The sequence below is a fragment of the Pteronotus mesoamericanus genome, unplaced genomic scaffold (genome assembly GCF_021234165.1).
Source record: "Pteronotus mesoamericanus isolate MK-2021 breed Mesoamerican mustached bat unplaced genomic scaffold, CSHL_Meso_final scaffold_174, whole genome shotgun sequence".
NCBI lineage: Eukaryota > Metazoa > Chordata > Mammalia > Chiroptera > Mormoopidae > Pteronotus > Pteronotus mesoamericanus.
This window is the reverse complement of record NW_026555309.1, coordinates 15167253-15188226: the sequence shown is the minus strand read 5'-3', so window position 1 is coordinate 15188226 and position 20974 is coordinate 15167253. Positions and strand designations below refer to the sequence as shown.

Below are 20974 nucleotides of genomic sequence, written 5' to 3'. Positions count from 1 at the left end.
TACATATTCATATAGAAAAAGACCCCAAAAGAATAGGCACCAAGGTAGAAAAAATGCTGAATGATCTCTAGATGGTGGGAATGTGAAGTTACTATTTTATTTTTGCTGGTTTTAATTTTCCACAATATACACATATCGCTTTTGTAATAATAAAGTTTGGTTCATCCCTGTAATTTTTTTTTGAAGATTTTATTTACTTATTTTTAGAGAGAGAGGGGAAGGGAGGGAAAAAGAATGGTAGAGAAATATCAACCGGTGGCCTCTCGCACCCACCACAAACTGGAATTGATCTGGCGCACCCTGCACCTTGCAGGACAACACCCAACCAACAGATGCCGAACCCGGGAATCGTCTCTGTATTTTAGAGAAGAAATATACTTGCCCATAAACTGAGTATCTATACTTGAAAACTTTTAAGATTTAAAAAATTCTTTATATCAAATTGTTGCCAGCATGTGACTCTAAATACAAACAAGATCCAGTAAGAGATTTTAATAGCCTTTAATGCTTAATCTCAATAACTTCAAAGTATGAGGTGGGACACAAAAAAACCAAATTATATTCTTGAGGGCGGGGCTTCTCATTATAGGCTTCCTCCTCTAGGTGAGTGTTCTAGGATTTTTTTTTTTTTGTTTCCCCAGATGAAAAAAGTCCTCCAAGGGAAATGTTTTGCTGATGTGGAAGAGGTGAAACAAAAAATGGCAGAAGCACTAAAAGGCATCAAAATCAGTGAGTTCAAAACTGTTTTGAACAGTGAAAAAAATGTCTTGATAGGTGTCCTGCACCAAATGGAGAGCACTTTAAAGGTGGCCAAAGTTTAAACATCTAAAAATAAATACCCAATGTTTTATTAAAAATTCCAGGGGTTTTTGGGTCCCCCCTAGTACTATCATATTTTTCATTTGGCAACTGCTGAAAGAAATCTGTAACAAAAATGAGGTTTCATTTTGAATCATTTAATCATATTATGTATTATGGGGGGAGATATTATGAGAAGGAAGGAGAATGCCATCATTCAAAGAATAAATTTTTGACAGTGACCAATGTCGAGAATATTTTTATGACATGTTTCAAACCATCCTGCTATTTCAAAGAGGCCCTGTCCCTTACTAAAGAACTAAGGCTGGCCCTGGCCAGGTAGCTCAATGGGTTAGAGCATTGTTTCAATACACCAACGTTGTGGGTTCAATCCCTGGTCAGGGCACATACAAAAACCAACTAATGAATACATAAATAAATGGAACAACAAATTGATGTTTCTCTCTCTGTCTCTCTGTCTTCCTCCCTCCTGCTTCCTCTCTCTCAAATCAATAATTAAAACATAAATTTTTTAAAAAAACTGAGGTTGCTTTGATCACCAAAAAGATGGATTTATCAATTCAAAGCATACTATCATAGATTAGCATTGAATCATTATCTGTGGTGGTGAACTTAATAGTAATGTATCTGATGCCTCTTCTTCTTATAAAGCTTATGTTGTCAATCTTAAAATAAAAGAGGAAAGAAGAGGTATATCTACATACGCCAATGTCATTATGTCTAAAAAACGAGAGATACAAGGTGGGTATATTATGTTCCATTTGCTGCATAACAAATGACCACAAATGTAGTGGTTTAAAACAGCACAGATTTATTAGCTCACAAACCCAGCAGAGTATGGCTGGATTCTCTGCTCAGAGGTTCTTAAGCTAAAATCTGAAGCATCAACTAGAGCTATAGTTCTTATGCAGTCTTTTTATGAGCTCGTTGGTTATTGAGAGAAGTAATTTCCTTCTCACTTCAATCCAGCAACAGAACAGCAAACTCTTCTCCTTTGAATATCTCTCATTTCCCCTTCTGCACATGGTAGAGAAAGCTGTCCACTTTTAAGGACTTATACCATTAGATCAGGCCCACTGGGTAATCTTCCTACCTTAAGGTCAACTGTGCCATGTAAAATACTATAATCACAGGATAGTATCTCATTATATTCCCAGGTGGGAATTAGTGTAGGGAATAATGGGGATAGTGCAGGGAACATTTTTAGAATTGTCTACCACAGACACAAAAAGTTGTAAAACTTAGTTTAAAACATCTCTCTTACCTGTTAATAATGAACCATGCAACAGTAAGCATTCCTGCTAGCCAGGTTCCACTCATAAGCCAACTTGTAACAAATAAAGCAGTAACATATATTCCTTGCAATCCAAAAACAATACCAATATAGAAATATACTGGCTCAATCATCTCCTAATTGAGAAAAAACAGAAAGAGGAGATAATGGGATGACATTAGTAATTTTAAGGATTCTTTAGTATGTGAGATAATAAATGTTATAGTCAAAAGAAAAAACACATACATTGCTACCGGTTGCTTGATATAAAGCGCTGGCTATAAGTTCTGGATATAGAGACATTTGTTGCACTGCATTTATAGTCTTCAGAGATACAGTTTTGTTATTATGTGTCAGCTCATAAACACCTAAATATAGAAAAATATTTCTCTAGATTATTTATTCTGCTTTTACAATAACTAAACATGTTATTCAAAAGTCATTTCATATTTTAAATTATCAAGTAAAATCTCAAAATAATACTGTGTCTCATTTTTCCAATTTTATTAAGTACAAGAAAGAGTAATGCCTATATTCTAATACCAATCTCCACATTCGAAGGTTCCCACATAAAAGAATATTTTATTTTAAAATTTTTATTTATTTATTTTTAGAGAGAGGGGAAGGGAGGGAGAAAGAGAGGGAGAGAAACATCGATGTGAGAGAGAAACCTTGATTAGTTGCCTCTCACATGCACCCCAACGGGGGACTGAACCTGCACCCCAGGCATGTGCCCTGACTGGGAATCAAACCAGCAACCTCTGGCTCTGTGGGACAACACCCAGCCAACTGAGCCACATCAGTAAGGGCGAATGTTTTGTTTTAGAAAAATATTGTTATTAAAAATCCAAATGTAGTAATCATACCTCTTTCAAATGAAGGTGCCTTTAACATATCTTTATAATAAGAGTAATAAATGGCACTGTCACCCTGGAATGTGATTTCCCGCTCAAGTTCCTAAAAGAAAATACAACAATTATTTAAATACCAGTGTCCTAAATTTCAACTGCTCTATTTTTTCTTTCTCATCCTCTAAACTAATGCTATTTATTTATCCCTTTATTCACAGATGTGTTTGAATTTTCCTTTATTTACTAGTGGCCAATTATTAATGAGGTTAAACTTTTTAATCTTCTGGAAATCATTTTAATAAAACATCTAAGGTTTAAGATGAATTGTAACTCATTAAGTCATTTACCTATTATATACAAGGAAAATCTAGAAGGAAACCAAAAGAAATACCCTAAGGACAGCAAAAATAATAAGGCAGAAAATAAAAATTAATGGTTGAGGCACATTAGTCCAAAATAAAAAGATATGTTTAAGAAGAAAGTAGTATTTTCTCTTGCTATTGCACTTCCCTATGTATCCAGAACAGCAAGCCATTATTTAGTACTTCTCAAGAACAGCAGATACTTAATCAGTACTTTTCAAATGATCTTCCCAGGAACAGAAATCTTAAAATCCAGAAAATTAGGCTATACAGAACCAAGAATGTGGGTAGTCAAAAACATGAGGAAACTTTGTGCTTTCCTGCTCAATCAGGTTTTCATAAATCTATAATCTTTTAGAGAGGTCCAAGATGGCAGCGGTATAGGACACTGAACTTCCACAAGCAAACTCTTAGCATACATGTATACAGAGAGTAATTATTCCTGTGAGACAACTGAGGACTCAGTGAACAGCTTCTGAACAAGATAAAGAGATGAAAAGAGAAGGCTAGGAAACCCTAGATACCAGTGAGTGCCAGTGAGGTCCCCGTCCACCTCCACAGAATGGGTGGGTGCTCTAGCCAGGTGCTGCGGCCTGCCTACAAGGTTGCTGTAACACGTTCCCCCAAACATCACCACAACCCATTCTGGCCTCTGACAAAGGGAGCTGCGCCTGCTCCGTAGGACACTGCCCTGGACACTGAGCTCCTGTTCGGGTCCTACCAGCCTGCCAAAATAATGTGGCGCACACAGCCTACAGAGTCCACGTCTATGGAAAGTGGACATAAATGAATCTAGAGTGCTATGCTAAGTAAAATAAGTCAGAAAGAGAAAGACAAATACTGTATGATTTAGCTTATTTGTGGAATCTAAAAAAAATAAATGATAAACAGAAACAGACCCAGAGACAGAGAACAAAAGGATGGTTGCCAAAGGGGAGGAGGTTGGGGAGATGGAATACAATTTATTTATTTTCATGGATAATACTTATAAATTAATACCAAAACAAAAGCTACAAGAGCAGTTTCCCCAAAGTTTGATCACTAGAACTTCCTAAGATATAAATGGATGTTACCTAAAAAGAGTTCTACAGTTAGAGAAATTGTACGAAAGTCTATATTAAACAAAGTTAAGTGGGTTTCTTTGCAAGGCTTTTCAGAGTTTCAGTATATATTATGCACCATGACCAGTGAACCCTTTTTTTCTCATTTAGACTATATTAATCTAAATAAATTTCCTTAAGATGATTTATGAATGAAGACAGATTTGTTTCTAAGATCTCAAAGATGTAAACTCTTAATCAGTGCTTCTCAAATTTAATGTGCATAAGAAACTCCTATAGATCTTATTGAAATGTAAATTCTGATCATTAAACAGCGCTGAGAGTCTGCAATTCTGAACAAGCTCCTAGATGATACCAGTGCTCCTGGCTCACACACAGTGCTTTAAAAACAAGGTTCTTGATGAATGCCCTCTGTATTTTTCTTTGTCTCCCTTTCTTTCCCCTTCCCCTTTTCCTTCCCTTCCTTCTTTCTTTTGTGTGTGTATGTTTGTGCATGAGAATAAAGTAAGTTTATTCTGGTAGAGAAAAAGAAAGAGGCAAGGGCACAGGCACAGCTGAGACAGAAGCAAAAAGTGTGTGTCCAAGTGGAGGTGGGACAACTCGAGAGTGACTTGCATCTCCCTCTATGTTTTCAAACCTCTAGCTGTTCTCAATGCTGCCTACACACGGAATTGCTTAGAAATATTTAGTTCAATACTGATCCCAAACACTCCCTGCCGCCTCATCTCCACTTACAAATCCACGAGGGAATTATTTTTCGAAAGCTCCCAGATGATTCTATTGTACATTCACTACTGAGAACTACTAATAGTTAATCTGCATAACATTTTTAAGGAAATAGAATATGCCATAGTATTCAATAATAAATTCTGTCCAACACAGGTAATTTTTCAGTTAAATGTTTTGGTCGTACTGGGTAAATCAATGGCTTAAAAACATTAATCAGCTGATTACTTGCTCAAAAAGAAGAAGAGCAAAACAATTTGGGCTAAAACAAGAAGCCTTCAGAGCCAAGTGGTAATGCCATGAACTTTGCCACCATGTAATACAGATATATATGCTTATGAAGGAAAGTTGAAAACAAACTTATCAAAGCCCAGATGAATTATGAATTACAGTGACTAAAGAGTCTGTGTGGAGCATACAATGATTTAAAACCAAACATTTAACATGCTAATATGACGCAACATCTTTTTTTATAAGCTTTTATTTATTGACTTCAGAGAAAGGGAGGGAGGGGGAGATGAAGAGGAAGGGAGGGGGAGAAGGAGAGAGAGAGAGAGGGAGGGAGAGAGAGAGACATCAATTTGTTGTTCCACTTATTTATGTATTCATTGGTTGAGTTTTGTATGTGCCCTGATGAAACCCACAATCTTGCATATCGGGATGATGCTCTAATCAACTGACCTACCTGGCAAGGTCAAGGTAACATTTTAATAAATACTATTTTGCTTGTTAATCATCCCTGCCCCTCTCCCATTCTAATTATGTAATCTAAAAATACAGGGTCCAGCAGAAGTAACATCAGTGAGTGTGGTTGGTAGGGTACATGAATGTCTTGCACAATATGGGCAATAATTTGAACATTTCACCGAAAATGTCATATGGTATGCTTGAGTGTGATAGTTATGTTATGGAATTACATGTTTATGAAGTTATAATAAAAGATTTTTGTATAATAAAAAAGGGCATTATTTGTGCTAGACCTTCTATATTTTGATGTTGAAATTTTCACAGATTGTTTCTGAAGATTAAAAAGCAAACTAAACTCCGTATCATTTTGCTGTCACCAAAAGTCCCTGATAAATTCATTGCACAAAGGAAAGCACCCTCATAGTCGTTATTCTATTGCCTTAACATATATTCTATTAAAATTCTCAAAGTTCAAACTGTAAGTGTTCCCAAAACAGTTTTTATACCATTTTGTTTCTAATGGCTGTAAATGAGAAAGCGCTTGTCATATTTATCAAACACAGATTTTGGCTCCTTGGAAAGCACATTATTTAAATTAATATTAAATACTAAAATGACTTTCATATGCTCAAAAATCTTTCTTCTTACCTGCCTGTTGGAAAACCAGAATTTCCGCTCATGGTATGCTGACAAATAGAGAGCATACATCATTCCACTAGTAACTGCAGCAAGACAGCCAATGAAAATCTTTGCAAAGCGATGAAATAATACATCTGAAAAAGCATATTAAAAGGAATCAGATGCAGGTGATATTTATATTTAAAACCTTCTATTAAAAAAGAAAAAGTAATCCAAAGGTGGTATGTAGTCTTGATATGACATATTGAAAATTTCATTCTAACTCTGTGGTCTTCCTCCCCAAAACCCATAGTCTAAGTTTCTGGGGAAAGCAGCAGACAAACTCCAACAGAGCGGCATCCTGCAAGATAGCTGACCACTCCTCCTCAAACTACGAAGGTCCTTAAATACAAGGAGAGCCTGAGGAACTGTTACAGTCAAGAAAAGTCTAAGGAGACATGACAACTAAATGTTGTATAGTATCCTGAATGAGATCCTGGACCAGGAAAAGGACATTAAGTTAAAACTAAAGAAATCTGAATAAAATATGGACTTTAGTTTAAAATAATGTATCAATATTGGTTCATTAATTGTAACAATTATAACAACTGTAACAATTGTAACAAATTATAACAATATCATAATACTAATATTAAATAATAAAAACTCTCTGTGTGTGGTGGGGGGCGGTGACATTAGAACTATGTACTGTCTGCTCATTTCTTCTTTAAATGGAACATATTTTTAAAGTTAAAGTCTATTCATTTAAAAGAGGAGTAAATGGAATGTACTACCAAATATCTAAAGAAAAACAGGCCCTGGCTGGTGTGGTTCAGTGGACTGAGTGCTGGCCTGTGAACTGAAAGGTCGCTGGTTTGATTCCCAGTCAGGGCACATGCCTGCGTTGAGGGCCGGGTCCCCAGTTGAGGGTGTGTGAGAGGCAACTGATCGAAGTGTCTCTCATACATCGATGTTTCTCTCCTTTTCTTTCTCCCTTCCTTCCCATCTATCTAAAAATAAATAAATAATTTCTTTTTTAAAAAAAAAGGTAAAGAGAAATAGGTTCATTCAGAATTACTACTGATTTTTTTTCCTTATCAAAGAATTTTTTCTTTATTAAGGAAGAATTTACATACTACAAACTATAGCCATTTAAAATGTACAACTCAATGACTTTTGATGATTATATGTTTAAAACATTATATACAACTGCTTTGTATACGTAACAAATTCTTGATGAAATGACAAAAAACATTTGGTTTTTTACATACAGGAGGATTTGGTCTTGCTATAGGTATTAAATATAAACATGGGCCTAAGGGCCCAAAGCCCAGTGTTCTGTTACTGAATGACTGAGAGTTTATAAAAATCAACTTGTTTACTTATTAGTTTAGCTAAACTAAAATCTTAGCTATTTTTAAGACATTATTTTAGAAGTGTTAGTTTGTACAGTATACAAGAGACATTAAAGACTAGTTAGGTATCACTAAATTAATAGGAATTATATTCAAAATGCTTGAAAAACACTACCACATAAATAAAATTAAAATTTTATTTATAATTTATTTTTATAAAATTAAAATTTTATTTATAATTTATATTTTATAAAATTAATAAAATTTATTATATTATTCATATAATAAAATTGTTTTAAAATTACTGTTCCCAATAGCATGTGTAAAGCATCTGGCCTGGCAGATAGTAAGAGCTCAGGAAAAAACAATAAGAAAACTTATTTGTGGTGGCAGTCTGGCAAAAGTTCTTCAAAGTTTCTAAACATGGATCTTCTCCTGTTTTTTCTTTCATTAAGTCTTACACAATAGCAAAGCTATCCTAATTATCAAGTGCTATTAGAAAATATATATTCAGCCCTGGCTGGTGTGGATCAGTGGATTGAGCACTGGCCTGCAAACCAACAGGTCGCTGGTTCGATTCCCAGTCAGGGGCACATGCCTGGGCTGCAGGCCAGGTCCCTGGATGGGGGCACACTAGAGGCAACCACACATTGATGTTTCTCTCTCTTTTTCTCCCTTCCCCTTTCTCTAAAAATAAATAAATAAAATCTTTAATATATATATATATATAGTCAACCAAATCTTATATGGACACTCCCTTTCTTATAATGTTTCTACCTACAATTTCTTGACTTTAAAATGGTGATATGCATTCCGTAGAAACCACACTTCAAATTTTGTATGTGATCTTTTCCAGGGCTACAGTTATGTGGTACAAGATTCTCTTGCTACATTGGGCAGTAGCAAGAGAGCCACAGCTCCCAGTCAGGCACATGTTCGTGAGGGTAAACAACTGATACTCTACAGTATAGTATTAAATGCATTTTCTAGTTATGATATTTTCAACTTAAGATGGGTTTACGGGATATAACCTCATTGTAAGCTGAGGAACATCTCTATTTAAATGCCTTACATTAATACTAAATATTTTTTTCTGAAAGTTTTTTGTAAAGAGTAAAAGATAGAATCAAGTTATCAGTGTTCAACATAAGTGTGTATAGTTTAGAGAAAATAAAGAGCTCTGGCCCTGCAAATTATTGCCTTAAAAATTATCATTTTAATTGGAAAACTGAAAAGTAAACAATCTGACTTCTAATTCAGTTACGTTATTCATAAACCATCCTAACCAGATAATTTCTGTGTACTCTAGTACCTTCATTTGTAAAATGTTGATCATGCACAAAAAAAAGAAAAGAAAAAGAACACTACATAAATATCAATGTCAATAATATAGGGCATAGTTAAGTAATATTTAAAGCACAAGAAAAAGCTAATGACATGTTAAGAAAAGATATGTAGGATTCAATTTTACAAAACATAAAAGCATATTAAAAAAATATCAGTAATACCAAAATTTTAAGAGTACTTATATCTATTGGAATTATTCATTCATTTATTTATTTTTTAAAATTTTATTGTTCAAATACAGTTGTACTGATTTTCCCCCCCGTTGCTCTACCCTGCCCCGCCCTTCTCCCCACTCCCACAATCTCCACCCTGTAGTCCACGTCTATGTGTCCCTTATACATGTTATTCATATACTTTTTATTATATGTTTCTCTATTTTCCACATTTTCTATCCTAAACACATTTTTGCAGTCATAGTTAAAATACTATTTCATAGTAGTTATATCTGGATTGTTTAATGTTCTTTCTTAACCTGTTTTTTTCCCAAATGTGTTAAATGATCACTCCATTAGTTAAGCTTTACTGTGATTAAAAAAAAGTGACCCCAAACTGTCAGTGGCTTAGAGAACAAAGGTTTCTTTTTCACTCTTGTTACTTATAGGTTTCAGGTCAGTGGTAATTTTCCACCCATTTCCAAGACTTCAAATTTGTTGTGCCTCTTCTACTTGTAACTTCTTCAGAGTTCCAAACTGGGGTCAGTCCTTATTTGGGACACATTGTTCTCATGACAGAGGAAAAGAGGAAAACAGGCAGAATCATACAGTGCCTCTAACAGTTTCTGGTCAGGACTAGTACATTCCTACTTCCCCTCACACTCTTTCTCAGCCCAGACAACTCTCACTGATAAGCCTGACAACGGGGTAGGAAAATACTATCTGCTTGAGACACTCCAAATCACATGGCAATGGGAAGGAATGTATAATCCACTTTTAGGGTTGGGAGCAAATTTTTGGGAGCAATACCACCAGGGTCTGCCTCATTAATCACAGACATTCACGTCCCTCCCAAATGCCAAACACACTCTCTCCTTCTCAACAAAGATACTTCCCTGAGTGCCTGCTTCCTGAATGAAGAAAGTAAGGGACTTATATATCATTTTAGGACCTGAATAGCCGTGTCTTTTTTCATCTAGGCTGGCAGTTCTTTTGACAGTATGTGTCACTCAAAATCTCAGCTGACAACTCTCCTAGGTGTTTACTTAACTTGCAGGTGTGTCCAACCCACGGCCCGCATGCGGTCCAGGATGGCTATGAATACGGCAGAACACAAAATCGTAAATTTACTTAAAACCTTTTTTTGTTCATAAGTTTTTGTTAGTGTTTGTGAATTTAATGTGTGGCCCAAGACAACTCTTCTTCCAGTGTGGCCCAGAGATGCCAAAAGGTTAGACACCCCTGAAAGAGATATAAAAACAGATGCCCACAAAAAGATTATATGTTCACAGCAGTGTTTTTCATACTAAATTAATATTGGAAACTACTCAAATGTGCAAGAAAAAGAGAAGAGATAGGCATTTATAGCAATATGAATGAATCTCAAAATCATTATACAGGTTAACATATTAAGCTAAGTGAAAGAATCCAGACACACAAAAAAAGTATACATGTCATATAATTCCATTTATGTGAAATTATAGACATGCAACGTTAATGAATATTGAAAAATATCAGAAGAGTGGTTGTCTTGGGGGTTACAGAGGAAACCTACTGGAAAAAGATACAAAGGAACTTTCTGGGATAAATAGAAGTGTTCTGTATCTTTTTTCAGCTGTATTCAAGGGTCAGATCTCATTTTATTAAGTGCCTAAGATTCTGTGCATGTTACTGTATGTCAATTACCCTTGATTTAAAAAAAAATAAATCACTCCTTTTTGCAAATAAAAGAAAAACTCTGTTTTTATTTATCTGATTCTAGTCAGCTTCATATTCCAATAACTATACCCACAATTTTTTTCTACATATGCTTCTCTCAAGCATTTAACTACATGTATTTTGAGTTTATCAAGCTTCTGTGGGACCATGCCTTCTGTTCTTTTTCCCTGAGCATTTTATCCAACTTATTATTCATACACTTGAATAAACTGTGTGAAAGCCATGCCCTTGATTTGGTCATTGTGCTGGTAATTCATCTTACACAGCCTTTGTTACTCCAAGTATTTCCCACTTTTATTTTTTTTTACTGGTTAAAAAAGACATACAGTTCCAATTTCAATACTATGAGTCTCCAAAATTTTAGATTCTCTAACTTTTCTTTTCATTCCTGCTTGTAAATAGGTCAAGTCTATTCTAAATTCATCCCTTTCCTGTGATCAAATGCAGCTGATAAACAAGACACTTTAAAAACATTGTATCTTGCAACATTGTTACCTAAAATAATAAGAAGTTAGTATTAAGCCAACTATTCAGAGGAAAGTTTTATAAAATGTTTTGTTACTACATAATATGGATTATTATTTTTCCAGCTTCCAAAAAAGTTTTCTCCCTGCTAGCCCCGGAATTAAATCTGTAGATGATTTATTGCCTTTATCTTATTTAAGAAAATATATACAAATGGTCCCTCAACTCTGTAGGGGCAGGAAGCAGTTTGAGAAAGCTCTTCAACTCTTGATGGCATATTCTCCAAAGCCATCTTCAGATACGTACAGTTCAGGAAGATAATGGAAAAGGAAGACGCTCTAAAGAGTGGAGCCACAGAGAACAATAAACTGTGAAACTGCTCCCAGGGAAAACAGTTGGGGCCTAATCAAGAAACAGTCCCTACCTCCCAGGAAGGAGACCTCATATTTGCCTAGTAGGATTTCAGAATTGCTGTGGACAACTGGCTGATATGCATTCCCCTCTTCCTCCTTCTGAATGAAAGGATTTATTATGGTCATCCTGTCCCAGTCCAACAACATGAAATGGGAAAGGGGGCATGAGCAGAAAAGAATGACAAAGCAGGCCTGCAACTGCTTTGCTAAGAAAGGCCTGCTTGCCCGGGCTGGGTGGCTCAGTTGGCTGGAACATTGCTCCATACACCAAAAGGCTGCAGGTTGGATCCCTGGCCAGGGCACAGACCTAGGTTGCAGGTTTGATCCCTGGCCAGGGCATGTATCAGAGGCAACCAATCAATAACATATACTCAGGTGAAGATTAAAAAGAAAACAAAAAAAATTTTTTAAAGAGATCACCATAACTTTAAAAAAAGGAAAGAAAAGAAAGGCCTGCTTTCAAGGTAGGCTCTTGGTTGGCATTTGGCAACTTGGATTTCAGGAGGGTTCCTACCATTCACTAACTGATAAGAGTGGTTTACTCTGCACAATGTGGTTCATGCTACTGCTTTTCTTCTCAGAGTCTAGAATTTTGGTATGTAGTAGGCAGAAGGTAAATGACCAGCTGCCAATAAAAACCCTGAGCAGAGTCACTAATGAGCTTCTCTGGTAGACAAAATTACCAACAGTAAAATGTGAAAAGCTGAAAGAATTAAGTACGTCCTGTGTGTCTCTATTTGGAGAGGAGTCTTGGAAGCTTGCGCTGAGTTCCTTGCAGACTCCAGCACATAAGCCTTTTCTCTTGCTGATTTTGTTTTGTATTGGTTCACTGTAATAAATCACATCTGTGTTAATAATCATAGATGTGAATGACTCTATTCTGATACCTATGAGTTCTACTAATCTCAGAACATGGAGGTGGTCTTGGGGATCCATGACAAAGAGCTGGTAACTTGTTACTTTAATAGGTTGCTGGATCAGAATGAGTCATAGCAAACCCTGATATAGATAAGAAGGCCTTGAGCTTCAAGACTGATACTATAACTTGAGATTGAGTGCTTTCCTTGGAGTAGCAAGGGTGACGAATGTACCTCGTCTGAGAGAGAGAAGGAAATATTTATGACCAAAAAGACAGAATGTGCTAGATTGCTATCATTGTCCTTTCCTATAAAAGGATTACTCATCTCTGCCCACCACCTTGTGACTTGCCATGCTTCCCTGTAGTCAGAGTATAATTCTCCATTCCATTTTCTGAACTGATTATATGACCTGCTTGGGCCAATAGACTATGAATACAAGTGTTGGTGTGCCGGTCTGGCAGAAACTTTAAGAGGCACTGCATGGTCCTGGCCAGGTAGCTCAGTTGGTTGGAGCATTATCCCAATGTATCAAGGTTACGGGTTCGATTCCTGGTCAAGGTACATACAAGAATCAGCCAATGAGTGCATGGATGAGTGTGGTACAAGTTGTTTCTCTCTCTCTCTCCCTCCCCCTCCTCTATAAGATCAATTAAAAAAATTTTTTTAAGTTTAAAAAAAATCAAGATTCTGTAGTGTATTTAAAATATTCTTTCATTAAAAAAAAAAACACTTGATTAAAAAAAGAGGCACTACATGACTCTGCCTGCTCTCCTGCTTTTCTCCTTGGCCTCAAGAAACACATGTCCCATTCAGGGGCTGTTCCCTTGTGACACATAAAGCTCCACCAGCCAACCTGCAGTCACACGTGTAGTATTAATCATAAATAAGTGTTGTAAATGAGAGAGATTGAGAGGTTCTACAGTAAAATCTAATGAAAATCAACTGGTATCACCACATCTTAATTAGGAAATATGTTCATACATTTAAAATGTTAATATAAAATATATCGCCTAACACAACTGTATTTTTGCAGTACCATTAAAACTCCACCCAATCTATCCAACTTACATTTTGGAGCTCTTTCAGGAAGTGAAGTATCATCAATTTTCTCTTCTTTGGCAGCTTCTTTATTTTCTGAAGACTTTGGTCTTTTTCTTTGGCGCAGTTCTATAGTTGGCCCTTAAAATATTTGAAAAGTTATTGCAACATGTATCAAATTACTGCCTTTATCCCAAATGATTAACTTTTATTATACTAAGGCAAAAGTCACACAAAGACCGATCAGTACCCAAGATAACTTTTTAACTATTTTGGCACTCGCCACAAAGCCATCTTTCCTGCAAACAAAAAGGCAATATAGGTTCTGCCTCCAGCTTGTGCTTTCAGAGCCCTGTGGATAAACTAATGAGCTCTTCTCCTGAGATGACACTAATCTCCCAAAATTAGTAAGTTCTTTCTGTAATGATTGAAAAAAACAAACTGTTATGTAATAAATTAGCTTATTATTCTAGTTACCTACTAGTTACATGCAGAATTCATGGATTAACAATTTTTTAAATCAAAATATAAAATACATGCATCATATAACTATCTTTTAATTGTTAACGCTATTACAGCGGCCCCCATTTTCCCTCCATCGGTCCCCTCCACCTATCCCCCACCCCCAGCCCTCACCACATTGTCGCCTGTGTCCATGGGCTATGCCTATACGCATGTATGTTCTTTGGCTAATGTCTTCCCCTCTCACACTGTCCTCCCCTCTGAGATCTGTCAGTCTGTTCCACATATCCATGCCTCTGGTTTTATTTTGTTCATCAGTTTATTTTGTTCATTAGATTCCACATCATACTAGGCATGGGAAACAAAGGAAAAAATGAAAAAATGGGACTATATCAAACTAAAAAGCTCTACAGAGCAAAAGAAACCAACAAAATGAAAATAAAACCCACTGTATGAGAGAACATAGTCATCAATGATACATCTAATAAGGGGTTAATTCCCAAAATATACAAAGAACTTACATGTGGTGAGGGGTTAGGGGAGGAGAGGAATCGAGGAAAAGGGAATAAGAACTCATGGCCATGGACAACTGTGTGGTAACTGTGGGCGGTGGGGCGGGGAGAGGGGGCGGGCAGAGGTGGAAGGGGGGGCATGAATGGTAACAGAGCAAAATACAATAGAAAATGAACTATTAAAAAAAAAGAGCTTATACGACTCAACACCAAAAAGACAAATAGCCCAATTTATAAATGGGCAAAGTGCCCTTGTCAGTGTGGCTAAATTGTTTGGAGCATCATCCCATATACCAAAAGGTCAAGGGTTTGATTCCTGGTCAGGGCCCATGCCTGAATTGCAGTTCAATTCCCAGTCAGCGTGCATACAAAAGAAAAACCCATCAATATTTCTCTCTCACATCAATGGGGTTTTTTTTCTCTCTCTCCAATCAACAAGCATGTCTTCAGGTGAGGATATAAAAAAAAGTGGGCCAAGGGGCTAGCTAGACACTTTTCCAAAGAGGACATACAAATTGGCCAACAGACATATGAAAACAATGAACAATGTCACTAAACATCAGAGAGATGAATATTAAAACTACAATGAGGTATCACCTCACACCTGCCAGAATGACTACCATCAACAAATCAACAAACAAGTGCTGGTGAGGATGTGAAAAAAACGGAACCCTAGTGCACTGCTGGCGGGAATGCGGACTGATGCAGCCACTGTGGAAAGCTGTGTAGAGTTTCCTCAAAAAACTAAAAATCAAACTGCCATTTCACCCAGCAATCCCACTTCTGGGAATATATCCTGAAAATCCTGAACACCATTCAGAAAGAGTGTATATACCACTATGTTCATAGCAGCATTATTTACAATAGCCAAGATCTGGAAACAGCCCAAGTGTCCATAAGTAGATGAGTAGATAAGATGTGGTACATTTATATAATGGAATACTACATAGCTCTAACAAAGAAGGAACTCTTACCCTTTGCAATAGCATAGATGACCTGGAGAATATTATGCTAAATGAAATAGACCAGTCAGAGGAAGACAAATACCGTATGATCTTACTCATATGCTCCATTTTTTAAATAATCCTTAAAGTTCTGCAGAATTTCACACTGCTGTGGTATCGTTATCATTCAATAGTCTTATTAGTTTAAGTAGGCTGAGCCCTGACCAGTGTGGCTCAGTTGGTTGGGCATCATCCCACAAAGTGAAAGGTCACCAGTTCAATTCCCAGTCAGGGCACATTCCCCGGGGTTGGGTTGTGGGTTCAGTCCCTGGATGAGGTGTGTACAAGGGGCAACCGATTGATGTTTCTTTCCCTCTCTTCCCCTCTCTAAAAATAATTTTTTTTTAAAAAAAAGAAATAGGCTGAACCTATAAACATCCCTATACTTGGGAAATCTCAGAAAACTCCCCAGTATTAGACTATCTACCCTTTATATAACCAATACAAAAAATAAAATGCAGGAAGTACCTTCAAACGGGTAGACTAAATCCCAAATTAAACAGGAAATTACAATATTAAATGTAATTACTTTTCCTCATAATTATCTCATGAGGTAGTTTTTGTTGTTATGTAGTTACAGAGTACCCTGTCAAGTTTATAAGGTGCTACAAGAACTTACTCCTCCTTAAGAGAAATAGAGGACAGTTTTTCTGTCCTTCAGTGATGGCTTTAAGCTATGAAATATAAACTTAAAGAGAGAAGTGAAAAAAGGAGAAATGAATCATCTATTGTTGCTGATTATCTGGATTGTTCTCTAATTTGACTGTAGAAAATGAATAAATGTATTTTAAAATAGCATAAAAGTATATTCATGTTTGCCAAAATATCTTTGAATACTGGCATAGTGAATAAATACTGTATATTTTGCCTATTAACTTTGATTAGTCCAATTTTTAACCATTTCTGTGCTACCATTTATTGTGTAGTCACGTCAAGTAACAAAGCCACTGAATACATTATAAAATGACATTAGCAGAAAAGCCATACTGTGAATTTTGATGTTTTTTGCATGCAAATCTGAGTCAAAAAATATTATATTCCTTCTTCATGATGCCCTTTTAATTTTCCCCTTGTAGGGGATAAAGCAAAAGTAAGTAATGGTCAATGAGAATGAAGATTTATATAAAGCCAAATAAAGTCTTCAGATGCAAGTTATTATTTTTAATTTTATTTAGCAAGCATACAAGGAAAAAATAACCACAGGAAGTTTACTTAGTAGTTACACATGCATGTTAAACACATTAATAGTATTAGAGTTAAAAAATTTAATTGGGTAATTTCAGATATCAAGTTAACAGATATATTGAGGTAGTTCACAAATGAATGTGACCAATGTTAGGTAGGTCTTTTTTATTAGACAGAGTCTGAAAGCATACATTTAACAAAGATAAATTGGGAAGGGGGCATTTACGTAATAAAGTGTTCTTTACAAAAAGCTATCATTTTCCTTTTAAAATAAATATGAAATAAATCATGTTACAGGGACTTTAATAAAGAGTTTTCTTGCACATAAATGGATTTTTATTTGTAAAAGTACAATTTATACAAAAATTTTGCAGTTTCCAAAATAATTTATGAAACATACAAATCTTAACAGTCATTGCTCAAGAATCTCTATTAGTTATAATAAAGATCATACAAATAAATACACTATAAAGGATCTATAATGCTTTATTTTCTATATTCTAAAATGCCATACATTTTAGGATATTATTTAATAAGTTTTTCAAGGGGAGAAAATCACCATATTAAAAGCATGCACTGATCTAAAGACATGCCAATTTCAGTGACATTAAATTGTGGGAACAAAAAGTACAACTTGGGAAATACAGCATTCATTTTAGCCAATCTCTTCAACCTGGTTCCTAAAAGTAATTTTGTTACCTGTCACCAAGTAAAAATCTGATTAGATGCAAATTTCACCCTGCTTTCTTTATATTGGCCCCATAACTTAATAATTGATAAGCAAAGCCAAGACTCTGTAAGTGGGTAACAGAGGCTAAAGCAGTGGACAAACTAGATTATTAATTCCAATAGAAAAGCTCTAGCATAGAATTCAAGTTTCCTTTCATTATTTTATATTTTTAGCATGGCAAAGTAAAAGTCAAACTAAATGAAAATGATAAGATAGCCACAAAAATAACTTGCTATTTCTCGTCCAGTGATCTTCACATGAGACAGTAGGGCTTACAAAGAGGCTTGCAAATGTCTATCCAGTTTATACATAATAATTTCCAAGTGAAGTTGCTCTATTCAAGGTTGTCACTTCTTCCTCTGCTCTACCATTTCCTTCAGGAAGCATATACACCCTGATCCTCTATAGCATCATGGAAGGCATTTTTTGGGAAGATGAGATTCCTAAATTGTATTTACTTAGAAAAAAATTGGGACAATGAAGAGGATCCAAGTGAATGTTAATAAGCAAAAAGGGATTTAAAGAACATTGTAGATACAGAATTAGTCTAATTTTCATACAATGAATACAAGGTAACATATGTTTTGAAAAAAATAGTACTGAGTGTCAAATAAATGTAAACATTCAGAATGCCTGACACACAGACATGCTTGCTATAAATGTCATTACTAGTGTTTTTAATAACTGAGAATTTAATTATTCATTCTTCACCATTATATCCCTGAACCTACCACAGTAGGGACCCACATATTTATGGAACTTTAAAATGTGTTGAATGAAACTATATTTGAAATAAACTGCAATCCATTATGTTTCATATAATTTGTATTTAATCGTTTTAGAAATATCTGTAATTCTACAACCAAAAATCATTTTCTACTTTATATAACAATTTCACAAAATGGTATGGTCTTTTTAATTGGTTCTACATATCTATTTAATTAGGTGTAACTATAATATCCTAAAACAATTTCTTATTTTATATGATGTATAATATTAAAGACTTTTAGTACGCACGATTATTTTTTTATGCTTTAACTTAGCGATTTTCAACCTTTTTCATCTCTTGGCACACATAAACTAATTACTAAAATTCTGCAGCACCAAAAAATTTTTTGCCAATCTGACAGAAAAAAATAGGTATAATTTTGATCCAGGTACACCAGACAGCTAATGTTGGGTTGGCTGTTGTCATTTTTTTTGACAATCTAAAGGAAAAGAGGTCAGTGCTCCTGACTAAATAGTCAGGTACTGAATGTTTTAAAAATTCTTGCGGCACACCAGTTGAAAATCGCTGCTTTAACTTCAGCATGGGAGTATTCACGTAAACACACATGCTCGCTTATCAACCTACCTGCACAGATTTGCAATTAGTCACAAAAGGAAAAGAAAATTAAGAAATGTTTTAAAATACTGCAACCAAAGTTGAAACCAAGGCAACAAGTGGAATTACATTCTTCCTTACCAATCACATATAGTTTTGTTTTTGAAGCTGCTTTTAGGCAGAATGTCTTAAATTTAGATCAGTTTTAACACTGAAAACTCAAGGAAGAGAAGGCAAATATGAAGCCCATGTGAGCACAGGGACCAGACAGCAGTCACAGAACAGCAAAACACTTCTTACAGTTAACTTTTTAAAAGTTGATTTCCACCAAATTCTTTTCTTTTTGATATGAAACAAAAGAAATTTAATTTCAGAATATTACATGAAACTAAAAGAAAGACAATGCATATGATTATTTCACTCCCTTCTTTCCCTCTTGGTTCAATAAGCCTTAATTCTAAACAGAGCATATTCAAAACTACACTCAATAGGGTAAAGAGTCATGCTTACCACCAAAATGAAAACTGCTCAGACACCACCATACATACCTGTTCCTGAAACTAGTACAGGGATCATGATTTATTTTGCCATGAATTCTCCCTATAATAGCTATCACTCGCTAAGTTCCTTCCAGTTCCCCATTTTTCTCTCATACTTATCATCTTCTATGAGTAAATACTGCTGAACGAATTAATTTCTTGGCATTTGCCCTGCGGGGGCACGGAAAGCTTTCTCTGCCTCACCCACTTGCGCACACAAAGCGCTCCTGGCCTCTTAATCGCCGACTACTTAGCCCTCCGACTTCTGCCATCTCCGCCTGCCCTGCGAGAACTTGCCCTTTCTCAGCTTCTGCTCGTTCATCACCTCCCAAACCACCTTCCCGAGTTTATCCCAAACCGCTGCCTCCTTCTGTACCCTCGGCGTGCGACTCCTCTCATCGGTGACTGTCAGGATCCACAGCCCTCTAAAGAGCGTACTCAGAGTGAAGCGCATCTAGGTAAACTGTGACTTTCAAACAGGCGCTCGGCGCTTAAACCTCCACCCTCTCAAACAAACTAGGTCCCCCACCCGACGCATTCTCTGCTCACAGCCCTCCCTCTCAACCACTCCCCCTACAGCTTTTGCTTTTCCTACCCGATTCCCAACTTTAAGTTCCACCTTTGCTTCCCACCTCCGCCAACAGAACTTCCAGTCATTCACTCCGCTCCCTCGGAATTTCTCCCCAAGCCTCCCCTCTCCGCCCCGCTCCTTCCCGCCCGCCCCGCGCGGCCGCCCGCAGCCCAGGCCTGGGGGGCCCCTCGCGCCTCTGCCCCTCTTTCCCGCGACCTGGGGAGACAGTTGGAGCGCTGGGCCCCGGCCTGTCACCTTCTTCCTCCGCCATCGTTTCCGCGGAGGCCGGGAGTCTCCCGCCCTCCGCGTCGCCGAACCCCTCGGTTACCGAGGGCCCACTCCCCGCCGCCGACGCGCCCCCACTTCCTGACACGCCCCCCTCCGGTGTCTCCGCCAACCACGTCCCCCCGGGCGGCCCGGGAACCAGAGTGCCGGGAGCGGGGAGCGGCGGGTGAGTTACATTGGTGCTCCCGGGCCTGCGCAGGCACGAAGGTGACGAGACGCTCGGGCACGCCCACGGCCGGCGCTCCGGCTGCTTCCCCCACCACCAGGCAGGAGGAGGCTGGTGGCCCTGCGGCAGCTCTTCGCCCTCGCCGTCCTGACCAAAAAGGCGGGAGCTCGCGCGTGCTTTCCGTGACTTTCGTGATTGGACTCAGGGAGGCAGAGAATATTGTCAGGCACACCTTCCAGATCCAGCCCCCGTCTCCACCCCATTTTGCAGAAAGGAAACATGTCCAGTAAGGTGTGAGTCGTTAGGGTGGTCAGAGCTAAAATCGGAACTCAGGACTCTTGTTCTGCATTTTGAGCGCGGCAGAACACTCACTGCGGGTTGGGAGCTTAGGTGTAGCAGGCCGCTTGACCACTGCAAGAAAGGAGCTTGTACTTGGAGCTTAGTGTTTTT

The 20974-nt window shown here is 37.1% G+C and overlaps 1 protein-coding gene across 2 annotated transcripts in view; it reads right to left on the bottom strand.

Annotated features, from left to right (window-relative positions):
• The window catches only part of DPY19L4 (dpy-19 like 4), a 68050-nt gene extending 47615 nt beyond the window's left edge, over positions 1-20435 (bottom strand). Inside the window, exons 1-6 of one of the 2 annotated variants that reach the window (XM_054590273.1) lie at positions 20290-20435; positions 13777-13887; positions 6428-6552; positions 2959-3049; positions 2339-2460; positions 2084-2229 (exon numbers count right to left, since the gene is read on the bottom strand). In XM_054590273.1, coding sequence (XP_054446248.1) covers positions 2084-2229; positions 2339-2460; positions 2959-3049; positions 6428-6552; positions 13777-13887; positions 20290-20344 — 650 coding nt within the window. In that variant the 5' untranslated portion in view covers positions 20345-20435. The remainder of the gene's footprint in view (positions 1-2083; positions 2230-2338; positions 2461-2958; positions 3050-6427; positions 6553-13776; positions 13888-20289) is intronic. The other variant, XM_054590274.1, reaches the window with a different exon arrangement.
• Positions 20436-20974: the final 539 nt, after the last annotated feature.